Below are 13,677 nucleotides of genomic sequence, written 5' to 3' on the forward strand. Positions count from 1 at the left end.
TAGATGCTTTTTCATCAATCACGAAGTCCAGCACTGCTCTCTCTCTACATGGCTTCAACATGGCTGCTAAAAGCCGTGGACATGACGTTTTTGCTGCTGAGACACATACTTTGTAGCAGTGCATTACTCACTAACTGTGACCAAAACAGCAAAATAGATCTTCACCAATGGTTATATAATTTCTCAATTATTGCTGCCTCATGTCCAGAAAGAAGCCATCTGATATTGTTACTGCCTTGCTTCCATGACATTTGATCAATGATCTGGGAGACAGAAATCTTTCCTGCCACAATGACCAGCTCTCTAACCTATAGTCTGAGCATCTGCATGTAAGAAAGCGATCCTGCCTGGAGAACTTTACTCTAGAGTAATGATCATCACCTACAAGTTACTATTTACAAAACCCACCTCCCTTCCTTTCATTCCTTTTCCATCTTTAACTTCTGCACTCCTCAGGTTATAGAAATGCATTCTGACAAGTCACAGGTTTGCAAGAAGGCAGATCAGCTTGGCTGCAGCTTATTTAAATGTGCAATTGGAGCTCCTTTTTTTAAGCATTTCCTTTCTGACAATTTAGAAGTGTAGCCAGTATTAGATTACAGCAAGAAAAAAATATCTTTAACAGGTAAATCCCGAGCTTTCAGCTTTTTTTCTCACAAGCCAACAGAGTTGTTTCATATCCCTTAAAAACATCATTTTCCCTTCTCCCAACTGTCTCTAGCACTGCCTGTTTTCTCCCTATTCGCTGACTAAAGGACTGTAACTTCTCACTAACTTCAACTGCAACCACTCTCATTGCTGATACTACAGATATCTCTCCCTTTAAGAAGCTTGTTATATTCTATCATTTATGTCTGTCTCAGCAATGAAACTGTCCAAGGAGAGAAGCAGCTGCAGATGGGAGAAGAAACAAACCGAAACTAATCAAGGACTAGAACCCATAAACAGTATTAACAGCTAGAAATGAATGCATCTTTTCACAATCAATTTTCAAAAATAATTAAAATTGAATCCTACTAAGTCCAGCTATGATTTTTCCCATTGTTATCTTGCTTTGTTCTTGGCAACAGGGGCTCAAAATTACAACCACAACATTTCTGCAGAGTTAGAATTTATGGCATGTCAGCTGAGCTGCAGTGAGTGCATGAGTGGTGTTGGTCTGTGACAACTGCAAAGTCGATGCAGTTTAGCTCAGTAGAGGGTTCCAAATTCTGTTAAACTATCAAAAATCAGTGCTGATACACAAGGCAGACAACATTTAATGCTGAATCTAATTTAACTTAAGATTACATTTGTACTATTAACATACCTGATCTTCTCGTTCAAAGCCTGGTGCTTTCGGATAGGAAGATGCTGATGAAGAAACAGCAGATGTGTTTGACTCAGAACATGAACCACCATTTGCTAATGATCTCTGTCTACAAAGAGATCCAAGGGGTGACAGAGAACTACTGCTACCAGAGCTTGATGTTACAGTTGGACTTGAAGAACACGAAATCTGTAGAAGACAAAAAACAGTGTCTAATATACTCTATGGTTTTTTAATGCTTACAGCTATAGTCTCCCTCTGTAACACAACCAGCTGAAATTATAAATTTATTTCAGTCTGATGTAAATACAATACTAATTTGGGTTTATTTGTATATATTTTTGGCATAAGCTTAAAAAAAGTAGCAGATGACAAAAGCAACATGGAGCTACGGTAAACAGACAGACTGCAAAAGGGGATGCATTTGTGCACACCAGAATGCAACCTTGTTTGGTCCCTATGCACAAAACGAATCACAGACAGAGATTGCTCTCTATTTAATGGATATTAATTTACAAAAAAAAGCAATAATTGCTTTCTGACAACGCTAACTTCTATTCCTTCATATATTTCTTAATTTACAGCTTAATGCAAGCATTCTACAACATTTTACTCTTAAAAGAACTCATCTGGATCAAGCCAAGCAGTTCAAAAGAAAAAGGCATGTAGAATCTTGGCAAAAAGCATCTAAATGCCTGTTTGTAAATCTCAGAAGGCCGTCTTCTGAAATTCTTCAATGTAAAAATGGTTACAGATTAATAAATCAACATTTTAATATTTTTAAAATATCACTGAATTCATAACTTTTAGTTCTGCTGTACATTTTATAGTTTTAAACTTCTAAAGTAAAAGGCTTAAGCTGAAGGTACAATCTGTAAGTAGGTCCAGACAATTTTTTTGCTAAAAACACAATTCTGATCAACCTGAAATTTATGAGCTCAGGTGCCAGCATCCTACAATACTGTGTTGGAGCGGAATTGTGGGCATTTCTCCTTTCTACATTTTTTAAGTAAACTGTTCAATTTTCTTAAACTACATTTATAACCAGATTCACAAAGCAGTATGGAAATAGTTCCATCCTACATTTCTACCTAACAGCCCGGTGGACAGAACACTCAGTGATGATCCACACTTCCAATCCCTCCGGTGTTTGCTCTGGAACAGAAACTGCTGGCTCTCAAGGAACTGAATTAGTCAATACAATAATTGGGTGAAATTCTACCCAAGTTGTTTTGGTTTCTTTAAATACAAAACACACACTGAATCAGACAGACTAAACAAGAATAACTACTTAATTTACTGTTAAACTCTCAATTTACAGTAAAACTTAACCCTCAATTTTATTCTATGTTCCAAAGAATGTGAAAGTATTCTAAGCAAATCAGCATTTTAACAGGAGACACCTCTCTCCCCAGAGAAGTATAACATCAAAATGTTCACCCAAATTCAAATTCCTGTAAATCAGGTGGAGAACAGACATGAACCTAGATGAGGTCTTAACCCTGGACAAAAAAATCCTCCAACAAATGTAAGCACTATACCTGCTGAAGATTATTTCCTATGCATTCACTCATGCCTATTTCTATGGAAAAATCTCCCGTGATGAACCTTATTGGTGTGGAGTCCTCTACTTAGATTGCTTCTGAAATCCAAAGACAGCTTCTCTACACAAGAGTGTGAGATGTACATACACCCTGAGAGCGGACAGAAGTACAAGAGTGGGCACCACAGCAAAAAATAATTGATAGCCAAGGTTTACTCAGACAAAATTCCTTCTGAAGTCAAAGACTTCACCACAAGCTTGTTACCACATGCAAAGTTTCTCTTTCTGCTACTGTTTACTGTAAATCCAAACCTGAGGATTGTCCCTGTGCATGGCCATGCACTTTTTTCAGCTTTAAAATACTGAAATCCTTTCTCTATGGTAGAGAGAAAAAGGAAATAAAAGGACACTGCTGGAGAAAGAAAAGAAAACCAAAAAACCCCACACCAAACAAACCAAACCATTGTTCTTAAGTGAAATTAAAAAAATAAGGGGTTTGGTCAATAAAGTCATGCTAAGGTATTCAGTTCCATATCAAAACATTTTGAAAACTTTTTGTGAATGACATAGTTACTCCTTGTTAGTGCACTTGAAAACACAGTTGTGGCAGCACAAGGCTCCTTAATGCAGCAGACAAATATGTAAAATAAAACGACTGGACAGCAAAGGCAAACTAACAGCCAAAGTAAGATACTCATGTAGAAAAGCTACTGACTCAATTCAAGGATGAGCTCCCCAACTTGCACAGAATGTTTCTCAGATGCGTATTTCATGTCCACTTCTTCAGCTAGGTGGACAACATTTTACCAACACAGAAAGATGTACATCATGGTTGCTCCCCTACAATATGACCTAATGAAGTTCAGGGGAAAAGGGAGGAAGGAAGACAGCCATTATGGATTACTTGTCCTGGAGGGCTGCTGCAAACAACAGAGCCGTAAGTGGGGAAAGATGCCCTTGTTCACCCAAACGTATGGGGCTCGAGGTACAGAGCTGCAGGGCAAGAGCAGATGATGTCAGGCACGTAAACCGTCAGACAAGTTTACTCAGGACCAGCGTCTCACAGTGACGAGAAGAACAGAAAGGAGGTGACAGAACAGAGAGAAAACCACAAACCACCACTATAAATATGTTACTGGGATACAAAAAATGGGGGGAAGGGAGGAAAACAGACTGACTACTCAAATACTAAAATTAGGTGTTATACAGCAGATGGAGAAGGTGAAAGCAAGCAACAAAACTCAAGAATTAAACACGGAAAGCAGAAGAGCAACCTGCTAATGAAAAACCAGGAACTGAATATTAAATTAAAAAAAAAAAATGAAGTGCATCAAATAATCCTGCAGGTAAGGAGTCAAGTGAAAGACAGAACAACAGAACACTTTGCCAGACATCAGAAAAAAGATGGCCACTTGCCATAGGACTTCAAGTAGAAAGCACAGGGAAGGGAGAAGGGTCAACGTTTCCATTTTTGCACTTGAACAGTAGTACAGGTAGAGACTCACTGAGCATGGAATGGAAAACGTACACAATGTTCATCAGACTCCTAAAGATGTCTAACAGTAGAAGATTCCCCACAGCTGGAAGGCATATTAGAACAGTTAGTGTTTGCAGCTGTGCCCAGACCATTCATGAAAGGTTAAGAAGCTTCTGGGAGAAGAAATGCTTTAGAACCTTAGCAAAATCAAAATTAGCTTCTTAAATAAAAAGGCAGACCCTCTTTCAGAACCTTTCATATACAGAGGCAGACTTCTGTGCTGGGAGCCTAAGATAAAATGTAGGCATGTTGGTGCCTTTATCCTCAGTCTACATGACAGCAATATGAAGCTACCTGAAAGAAACCAAGTTTTAACTGCGCCATTTATTGGCAATTTCTTTTAAACATTATTCACACTACATTCTTTTATCTGGTTTCTAACCAAACAGTATGGCTCAGCACTGCTGGAAAGCTAGAAGTGAAAATTCTGGGGATAAATGTGTATTTACTCATAACTCTACACTACAAATGAGGTAAGAAGTCAGGAGAGAGCAAGAGAGAAGTCACTATTCTTACATATTATTTTGCAACAAACATAAAACCGAAACAAAAGGATCTATTCCAACTGATACTAAAAGGAAGATAATAAAAGTTCTGCAATATATCTTTCTCCTTCCTCTCCCCCATCCTTACTGATAAAATTTAATATAAACTACATTTATCACCCCTGTAATCAAACACCTCTCTACTACCAGTACTGCACCACTGTAAGAAGCTTTAAGCATAAAGCATGTTCAGGTATGACATCAATTAATTCCTAATGTTAAGAAATTAGAGCAGAGAAGAGGGCTGGGATCAGGCAAGATCTTCCATGAATGAAACCTTTCCTATAGAAAAAAGAGACATATGTAAATTAAGCTGGCCTGTACTTGTATATCAGATTAACAATGATGTTCCTCACTGTAGCATTCAAAATATTGCATCTAAAGACAAAAAACAAGAACAGAAAACACAAATAATACATAGTTAAATCTGGTGCCAAAGGCAGACATTCCATTTAGGTTTACAGTAGCAGTTAAATATTACTGCCTGATATTTACTATAGCTGCATTTTTTCTTCTCTTTTGCTGAAGTACAAAGAAATAAAAAGCAGACGTTTAAGAAGTAAAATAAACATTGTATATTGGTACAGTGATTATTAGTAGTAACTTTTCCAGAATTATTTACACTTACATTTCCAGACTGCCCACTGCTATCTGTAATGCTCTGTGTTGAGTTAAGACTGCTGCTCCATTCATTTGCAATTCCTACGCTGTCTGTTGAAAACAGGTGAGCGCCTGGCTTTGATTGACAACCAGTTTGCAGTATGACTACATTCATGGTGTCCTCTGTTGAAGGAATCCCCAACAAATTACACACAGATTTGACACTTAGCTGTGTGAATTTAACAATTACATACCTAGCACCAAACACAGCACCTGTCACATGGAAACATTAATCACACACAAGAAATCTCGCTCTTTTTCTTTAAATATAAGCATAAAGGCAAGGTAAGAATAATATCATTCACCATTATGTATTTGTGGCTGCTAACAAATGTGATACTCTTATTTACTTGCTGCATCAAAAATTGGCGGGAGGTAGATTGAAATTTATATATTTAAAGTATTTTAGATTTTGCTTTATTTTCCAGAATTGCTGTCACACCAGGGTTTAAAGACAATATTTTTAGAACTCCTGACTAGAAAGGTAACAATGGCATCATAATTATAGGGTTCTTTGTTTTCTTTTTCCAGTCTAGAACCAACTGCCTTAATCATAAAACAATTTTAAGAGAATATAAGACTTGTACTATTTCACTTAAAAAGGTACAATAACCTTTGAGAAAGTTCATTATTAACTTCTAAGTAAGTGACTTGTTAATTTTAGTACTGGAAAATTCATCTCAAGGTGACTGAACAATTACTTTGCAACTCCCCAAGGGTTAAACTATTAAACATCTTAGATATTCAATTCTTTAAATGTGCAATATATTAAGGAGATTTAGACTTCTGGTTTTACAGACAAATGATGAGTTTACTTTAGTAAGCAACTACAGTTAGTAACATTCCTCACCTCATAATCCATGCACACACATCAAAGTAAGGACTGAAAAGAAAAGCTCTTAATAAATTCTACAGGTACAGCAAGATTTTTTCATCTCTAGCCACTATTGCATTTCTGAAGGTGTAAATATAAACTACAGTTAAACATCATTTAAACATTTCTCTCTACTGGAAAGAATAACTAGCTCTGATAGAGTATACGAAAGTAGAAGCCATAGTAGGAAACAGAATGAGTATGAGATACAGACACCTCTCTCCAGTGGAGATAGCATAGCCAAGGATGGTCTTTAATGATGCAGGGATTTCTATGCAGCATTTGATTTATCACAACTCTGTTGCCTTCTTACTACAGAGCCCAATGCTTTAGCAAATATTACCACTACTATATAAATTACAAAAATAGGGACATAACTCACAAAAGAGAAAGGGAAAAGCTACTAATCAGTACCACTATACACACAAGTCCAGTCCAGTCACACCAAAAAAACAGAAAAGGAAAAAGAAACCATAGGGCTTGCAAAGATGATGCTATCTTCCACTAGACCCCTGCTGTGCCCCCTGCAGAATGAGAGTGTGAAGAACAGTTGGAAAGACAGAAACAGATGCGCTGACTTTTCGTAATTTACTCTCGCTGTCACTACATATCATCTCATTGTAGAGCTGCTGGCGCAGAGCAAGTCCAGTCAGACACCTCGTGTCCAGTCAACCCTCACAGTCAGAGCAAAAGCACCATCTGATTCACACTTTCTCTTAAATCTTCATTAGCTTCTTTTCCCCTGACACAACCACGTCCATGTCCAATATTCTAAAAATGAGTGTAAGCAGTCATTCCACCCTAAAAAGGTAGTATAAGACTGCTTTCCAAATGTTTCAAAGAGAAACAATCTCTCTCTTTCCAAGGTTTTTAGGGAGAACAGCATGATTAGTTGTTGGTATTATACTTATTGATAGTAAGTCAAACAGATGCATTAAATTCAGAATGTGTGCTTCTATATTATTCTAATTCCTTCCAAGAATGAACATAATAGTGTGTGGCCAGCTGCTCAGAAGTTACTAATTCCACAGTGCAAGTCTCCCCCCGTCTAACGGTATTTTCTCAGAGTGTTGTAGGAGGTTGCAGCTGACAGAAAAGCGACCGTCTCACATGGTGGCCTATCCCATGGCAACCATCGAAGCTCACGGTGATCAGGACAGAGCCCTCAAAAAGAAATTCAACTACCTAACGCCAGCACACTGGTGCTTCAGGGATTATGCATCAGAGGCCTAACATGCTACATAGAAATAGGGTTGTATTCTTTATGAGGTACAACTTTTTCAGCTATATAGCCTCCTTAGGATTCGCACTAACAATGGTCAGGCTAGCTCTGGCCTGGAGAATGCCATCTTTCATGAATCAGAAGTAAGTTTTTTCACTATTGACATCTTGGCACCAATAGAAGAAAATAGTCTTGGATGGACGATGTGAAGGCAAATGCCTTCAGCAACAGAAGCTGGTATACAGGAGATGTTTTCTTTGAAGTGTTTCCAAATTCTTGTCAGCAGAATTTCAGTCTGCAAGTGGGAAAAAGTAGTCTTCGTCCACAGGAATTTTGTAGCATGTCACAATTATACCATGCTGCATGTATGGAGTGAATTTGTTTAAATCATAGTCTTTCAGCTGTTTCAGGAAAAACTGACAGCAAATCAACAGAAAAGTTAAGCCCAGTGCCATATATTACTTCTGTAATAAAATGTGTATTTTCACACCTTCCCGAGTCAAAGAAGCACTTGCCAACACTGGCAAACAGTGAAGGACATGATTTAAGAGAGAGCCCCAACAGCAGAAAAGCAAAGGCAGCGAGCTACTTTTGATGTAACGAAATAGTTAATACTGACTTCACTGCCATAATGTTTTGAATAATTGCTAGGTCTTACAATAATGGGTTTCTTGAAATAAATACAGGAGGCTATTCATCCTTCCTCTTCTATGAGTAACAAAAGCACAGAAAACTAAACTTGATCATCCCCCAGAAGTTAAAAGATGAGTTGGCCATACCACAGATTCTCAGAGACAAGAGCTGTGGGCAGCAAGTATCACTCTATTTACTAAAAGTCTTTTAGGTAAGCAAGTGACACAATAAATGGTTGTATAGAACATCACATTTGCCTAGATATGTTAGACAGAGAGAAAAGACTGCCATTACTTATCATTAGAGAATAATAAGATAAATAATACTGAATTGCAGAAATCTGGAGCTTTCCAAAATTGGTAGGGTCTCTCATCCCTCTTTCCAGCTCTAGAAGCACAAGGCAAAAGTAAGATAGGACCAGATCTTTTTTGTTTTTGTAAGAATAACTATGAGGTTTTATTGATTACATAAGCAAGCAAAAACTACATAATAAAAAAGGAAAATATTTATCACCTATAAGAAACCAGTTACATAGAAATGCTTCAAGTCTTGCCTTGCACCACAATTGAAAAGAAGGCATGAATTGTTGCAACTGTACACTTCACCTCTTGGAGTGCAGGAAGAGTGTAGGGGTAACTCAGGCTGTTACTACTGTTGCATCTGATGACGCATGCCCAGAATTAATCTGTGTGGATGCATACCAAAGGATTAAGTGCTCTCTTAGAAAAAAATGCTCCCTCTTCCCTTTTTCTGTATAAAACAGTTCGAGTGCACTGATGATATAAGCGGGCTAAGGAGTAAAGAAGACAGCTGATATCATTATCTCTGTGTTCTTTTTCAGTTTAGCTAAGGCCCTAGTTCTGCAAATACTTTGCAAGGACGTTTAACTTCTACCTGAGAAGATTACTACAGGTTTCAATAGCACAGATAATATGTTTTAAAAAATCAAGCGTGTGTGTAGAATATTGCCAAATCAAGCTCAAAAAGTTACAGGGACAAGCCAGATTTGTAAAGAAAAGCACCTCCTGTTTTATTGCTGATGCAAATTTGATGCAAATGCAGCAAGCTCCCACAGCAATGTACAGTATCAGAAAACACGAAATAAATTTCTAAAAACAAGTGATATTAAATGCCATTTCTGAATTAAAATTAATGATGTTAAATCACTTCTGTTACTGATGTTTAGAAATGACTGTTCACTTTTTTATGAACACTGATACAAAATAACAGTTCTCTTACTTACTTTCAACGTGTGCAAATGCACAGAATGGACCACGTGGGCAGTAACCAGTTTGGCGCATGTCATTGCACTTTGTAGATTTGTATATCTAAACAAAACAGAAGGGTAGTTAACATAAACATGTTCGTTACATAATGACAAAAGTCTGAAAATTTCAACACCTTTACATGAAAAATTCGAATATTTACTAACAATATGCATTACAGCTTTCTCGGAAGATTCAGTTCTTACGATCATTTTTAAAACCCAAATATAAGGGCAGAATTTTAAGAAAAGGAAACCTGACACAAGAGAATCTTAACCCTCTTCTGCATAGTAATAAATAGTAAGCATCAATAACATTTTAGAAAAGCACTATTTATACTGCTTTGGTTTTCCATGTTGTATAGAAACAAGTGAAACATCAGGAATAAAATGTTCAAAGTCATTTACACCACTTTCAGGAAATCTTACAGGAGAAATTATGGATATAATAGAGCAGCTTACACAGCTAAGAAACCCAACCCAAACCAACCAAATAGAAATACAGTATGTGTTCTTCAACACAGTCCCTTTGTTAGCACACCCCTAATATTCAAATTATCCTAACATTCAAATGTCTTTCTCTAACCTGACTGGATGCGTGACAACTGAAGTAATACTGACTGTTCATGACAGTGATGATTATACAAATCGCCAGTAAGAGCCAGATTTGGTGTGCTGCTCTACCAGGATCCTGATGATCTTTGGATCTCACAAGGCTGGGAGGAGGGGCTGACATACTATCATACTATTTAGAAAATTAAATCTGGTGATTTGCAAGTCCGTGGCAAACAGCAGAGGGCTTTCAATGTCGTTTGAGTGATTCATGACTCAATAAGTAATAATTCTTAGTTCAGAATGCCATTTTTGCATATGCTATGTTAAAAAATGTTTACCTTGGACTACCGCCTTTAGAGCAAAGGTGAAAAATGAAACTATGTATTAAAACAAATATCAACAACTAGTTCTGTAAGCTCTTTATTTTAGAGCTATTTTAAGCACTTTAGAAAAATTTCCCTCTCATAAGTGATTTTGAATTGAGGCTGAAAGTTCAGCTGCTATATACAACACTAGTTCATGCATAACCCAAAGATCATCCAAGAAACGATAGTAAAATGCTAAATCACAACATTATTACTGATGTTTGCCACCCTACAAATAATTTACCTGTCCTCAAACACTGAAAAGGTGGTAAACAACCATGCTGTAGGCAAGCATTCACCCAAATGACACACCTGAGAAGCAAACCAGCGGGACTAATCTTTCCTCCAATTCCACTGGGAGCTATCACAGGTGTTACGCTCCAGCACCCAACGAAGTTAAATTGACTTTGCCTACAGAGGAATCTAGAATCACCTTGTTTTTCTGGAGTGTCTTATTTCAGCAACTAGGAAAGTCTGCTCTTTCCACCTCCTCCAGACCTACTCAGTTTCTCTTAATTATTTGCAATAAAACTTTAAAAACTGTACTTAAAATAGACATTTGACCCAAGTCATTGAATAGCAAGTGCTACTGTGACTTAATTACCAATCCAAGAAGCTAGGCAAAAAGAGAGAACACATTTATTTATGCTCAAATGCAGAGAATATTTATTATTTTTTCATTAGCAGTACGATAAAAATGCCTATCAGTGAAAACCACAGCAGTACAAATAACTATTAGCAAATTTTGTTTTGCTTAAGCAAACACCTCAATGACTCAAGTGTTGAAGGAAACATCACATGCTTTTTCATAAATAATATCCTTAACCAATAATCTAATCCATAATAAAGTTGAAATCTCTACAAATAAGTGGAAATGTAGTTCTTACCTCAGGATGAAACTGCTGCTCTGTACGAGAATGACAATATTGACAGTTGTCCCCACTTTCACACCTGGAAGGTTCACCCCATTCGTCTGCGTGTTTTACACTGGGGCAAGGAGTGGACCTAGAAAAAAAAGTGATGTCCAGAGCCTGCTTGCATCTACTTCCTGGCAGCAGTCTCAAACAATTTCCCACTAAATCTCAGATTCTGGGACATATAAAGTTGCAAATTCTGAGAGACTCTGACTTTTTGGAAAGCCTTTGACAGAAAGGTGAGCTAGTAGGATTCTATCTGTCTTCTGTCATTACATTTATTCACAGTCAAGCAAAGCCCATCAATTCTAAACCTTGCACCGCTGCACAAAAATCCACCAAAACCAAAGAAGAAACCACAGTGCATGAGAATGATGTAAAATGATGTAATGATGAAAAGCAAGAGAGGCAACGCATTAAATTTGGGTCCTAAAATATTGCTCAGAAGTGAAAAATCATAGAACAAAACCAGAAAAGAGACAGAAACTATAACTGATCTTTCCATGACAGAGAAAGTTTGACCTAACAGTTACATTTTTTGCTAAGAATTATAGAAATTGTTTTCATTCTTCACAAGAAAAAGGGATATTTCCATTACAGTGTCATAGTTTTTGTCTTCAGAACTGTCCGATCAATCTGAACAGATGCTTTTTTCCAAAAAAAATTTAGCAAGTCAATTGGAAAAGATGTATTTTTATTCCATTAGGAATATCCAATTGTATTTTAGAAGAACCCAAACAGATCAGTCCAGTAACAACTGTCTGACTGACCAAAAGGTCTATTCTTAATATGTATTTATGTACCTGTATTTGAATTTTCTGGGATTTCGTCTTCTATCTCGACTGTTGTGATAGTGCGGACACGCATAACCCTGGCGGCAGAGTCTGGGTGGCTTGGTACATTGTTCTGTCTTGTAGCCAGCTAATACAAAATTTCTGTCTGTAAACAGGTCAACAATTAAAAGAAATAAACAACTAATTTCTGCATTCAAAGTGTCTTTAGTGACCTTACTTACTAGACTGCTTTTTGTAAAATAATTATGATTCACAGACTCCTCGAAGACAGCACCTTCATGTGACCGAGCTATCAATCCTAACCACAACAGCCGCTTGCCCATTCCCCCCACACCTGCCCCCAAACAGGGGAGAGAGTCAAAAGAGAAGGTAGAAACTTGTGGATTGAGATAAACAGAGTTTAATAAAACAAAAAAAATACTAATATATTTCTACTACTATATTTAAAAAAAAAAAAAAAAGGTACTCAATGAAATTTCTCACAAATTCCATCCATGCTGAGCACCCAGTCCCTGGAAGCGGCATCTTGGTCCCAAACAACCAGTCCCAGTAAGAAGAGAGAAAAATGCAGAAAGGCACAGAGGCCCACTGCAAAACGGCTGAGCAGCAAAAGGCCGGACTAAAAGAACTCGACTGAAATGGAGCAGAACCAGAACGGGTGTCCATCTCCCTCTCTCTAGCTGGTAAATCCTGACTCTCTTTAAATACGAAGCATGATACTAATGGCACGGAATATTCGCATTGACCAGTCTGGATGTCAGTCAAGGCCTGGCCCATCCATGGCCCTTCCCAGCTGCCTCACATCTGCAGCCAGAGAGCTCAGAATGACCTTGGCTTCCCAGACAGCAACTAAGATAACAATAAGCTCTTACATTCTCTTTGTTCCAAGTCAAAACCACTGGCAAGTTACTTGAAGAAAAACATTAATTCTGTCCTGGGGTGTTATCCTCTTGTTCTCAAATTAAATCCAAATAAGAACTGTGCTAGCTACAAAAAATAAAGTGTTTCTAACTGCACAAAGAAAATCAACTCACTTTCAGTCAAACAAGCACGTGTCCCCACATGAATTTTGCGGAAGTAATTGTACCCAGCAGTCCTTCCTAAAGTAAAATTTGGCAAGAGCTCTAACATTATCCAATTGATACTAACATCTTGGGCTACATAATAAGCAAGTCTAAACCAAGAACATGAGAACCAAATTTTAAAGCCTTAAGAAAACTGGGGCAACTGGATTTACTTTAAGAGATCTACTATAATGCTTTCAAGACATACTTGTATTTTAATATCCTGCTCCAGTTTTCTCTTTAATATTCTACTTCATTCCTGCTAACCAAGCTCAGCAAAGAATAATCATCCAGTAACTAGTCTATAATGACTCAAAAAACGAAGACTCTGATCGTTACCACTACTTAGCACAAGACAGAGCTCCTACTGACTTTCAAGAACATTTGTTCAATTGACA

At 37.4% G+C, this 13,677-nt stretch overlaps 1 protein-coding gene across 8 annotated transcripts in view; it reads right to left on the bottom strand.

Annotated features, from left to right (window-relative positions):
- UNKL (unk like zinc finger) overlaps positions 1-13,677 on the bottom strand; it is a 34,543-nt gene that overhangs the window by 15,766 nt on the left and 5,100 nt on the right. For 7 of the 8 annotated variants that reach the window (XR_011741433.1, XM_071815060.1, XM_071815059.1 and 4 more), the window contains 5 exons: positions 12,225-12,360; positions 11,395-11,512; positions 9,567-9,651; positions 5,563-5,717; positions 1,310-1,498 (listed from right to left, as the gene is read on the bottom strand). Coding sequence is in view for 7 of the 8 variants with exons in the window: in XM_071815060.1 (XP_071671161.1) it covers positions 1,310-1,498; positions 5,563-5,717; positions 9,567-9,651; positions 11,395-11,512; positions 12,225-12,360 (683 nt within the window). In the remaining variant the exon portion in view is untranslated. Of the gene's footprint in view, positions 1-1,309; positions 1,499-5,562; positions 5,718-9,566; positions 9,652-11,394; positions 11,513-12,224; positions 12,361-13,677 lie in introns of those variants that run through there. The other variant, XM_071815062.1, reaches the window with a different exon arrangement.

This window comes from Patagioenas fasciata, chromosome 15, assembly GCF_037038585.1.
Source record: "Patagioenas fasciata isolate bPatFas1 chromosome 15, bPatFas1.hap1, whole genome shotgun sequence".
Lineage (NCBI taxonomy): Eukaryota > Metazoa > Chordata > Aves > Columbiformes > Columbidae > Patagioenas > Patagioenas fasciata.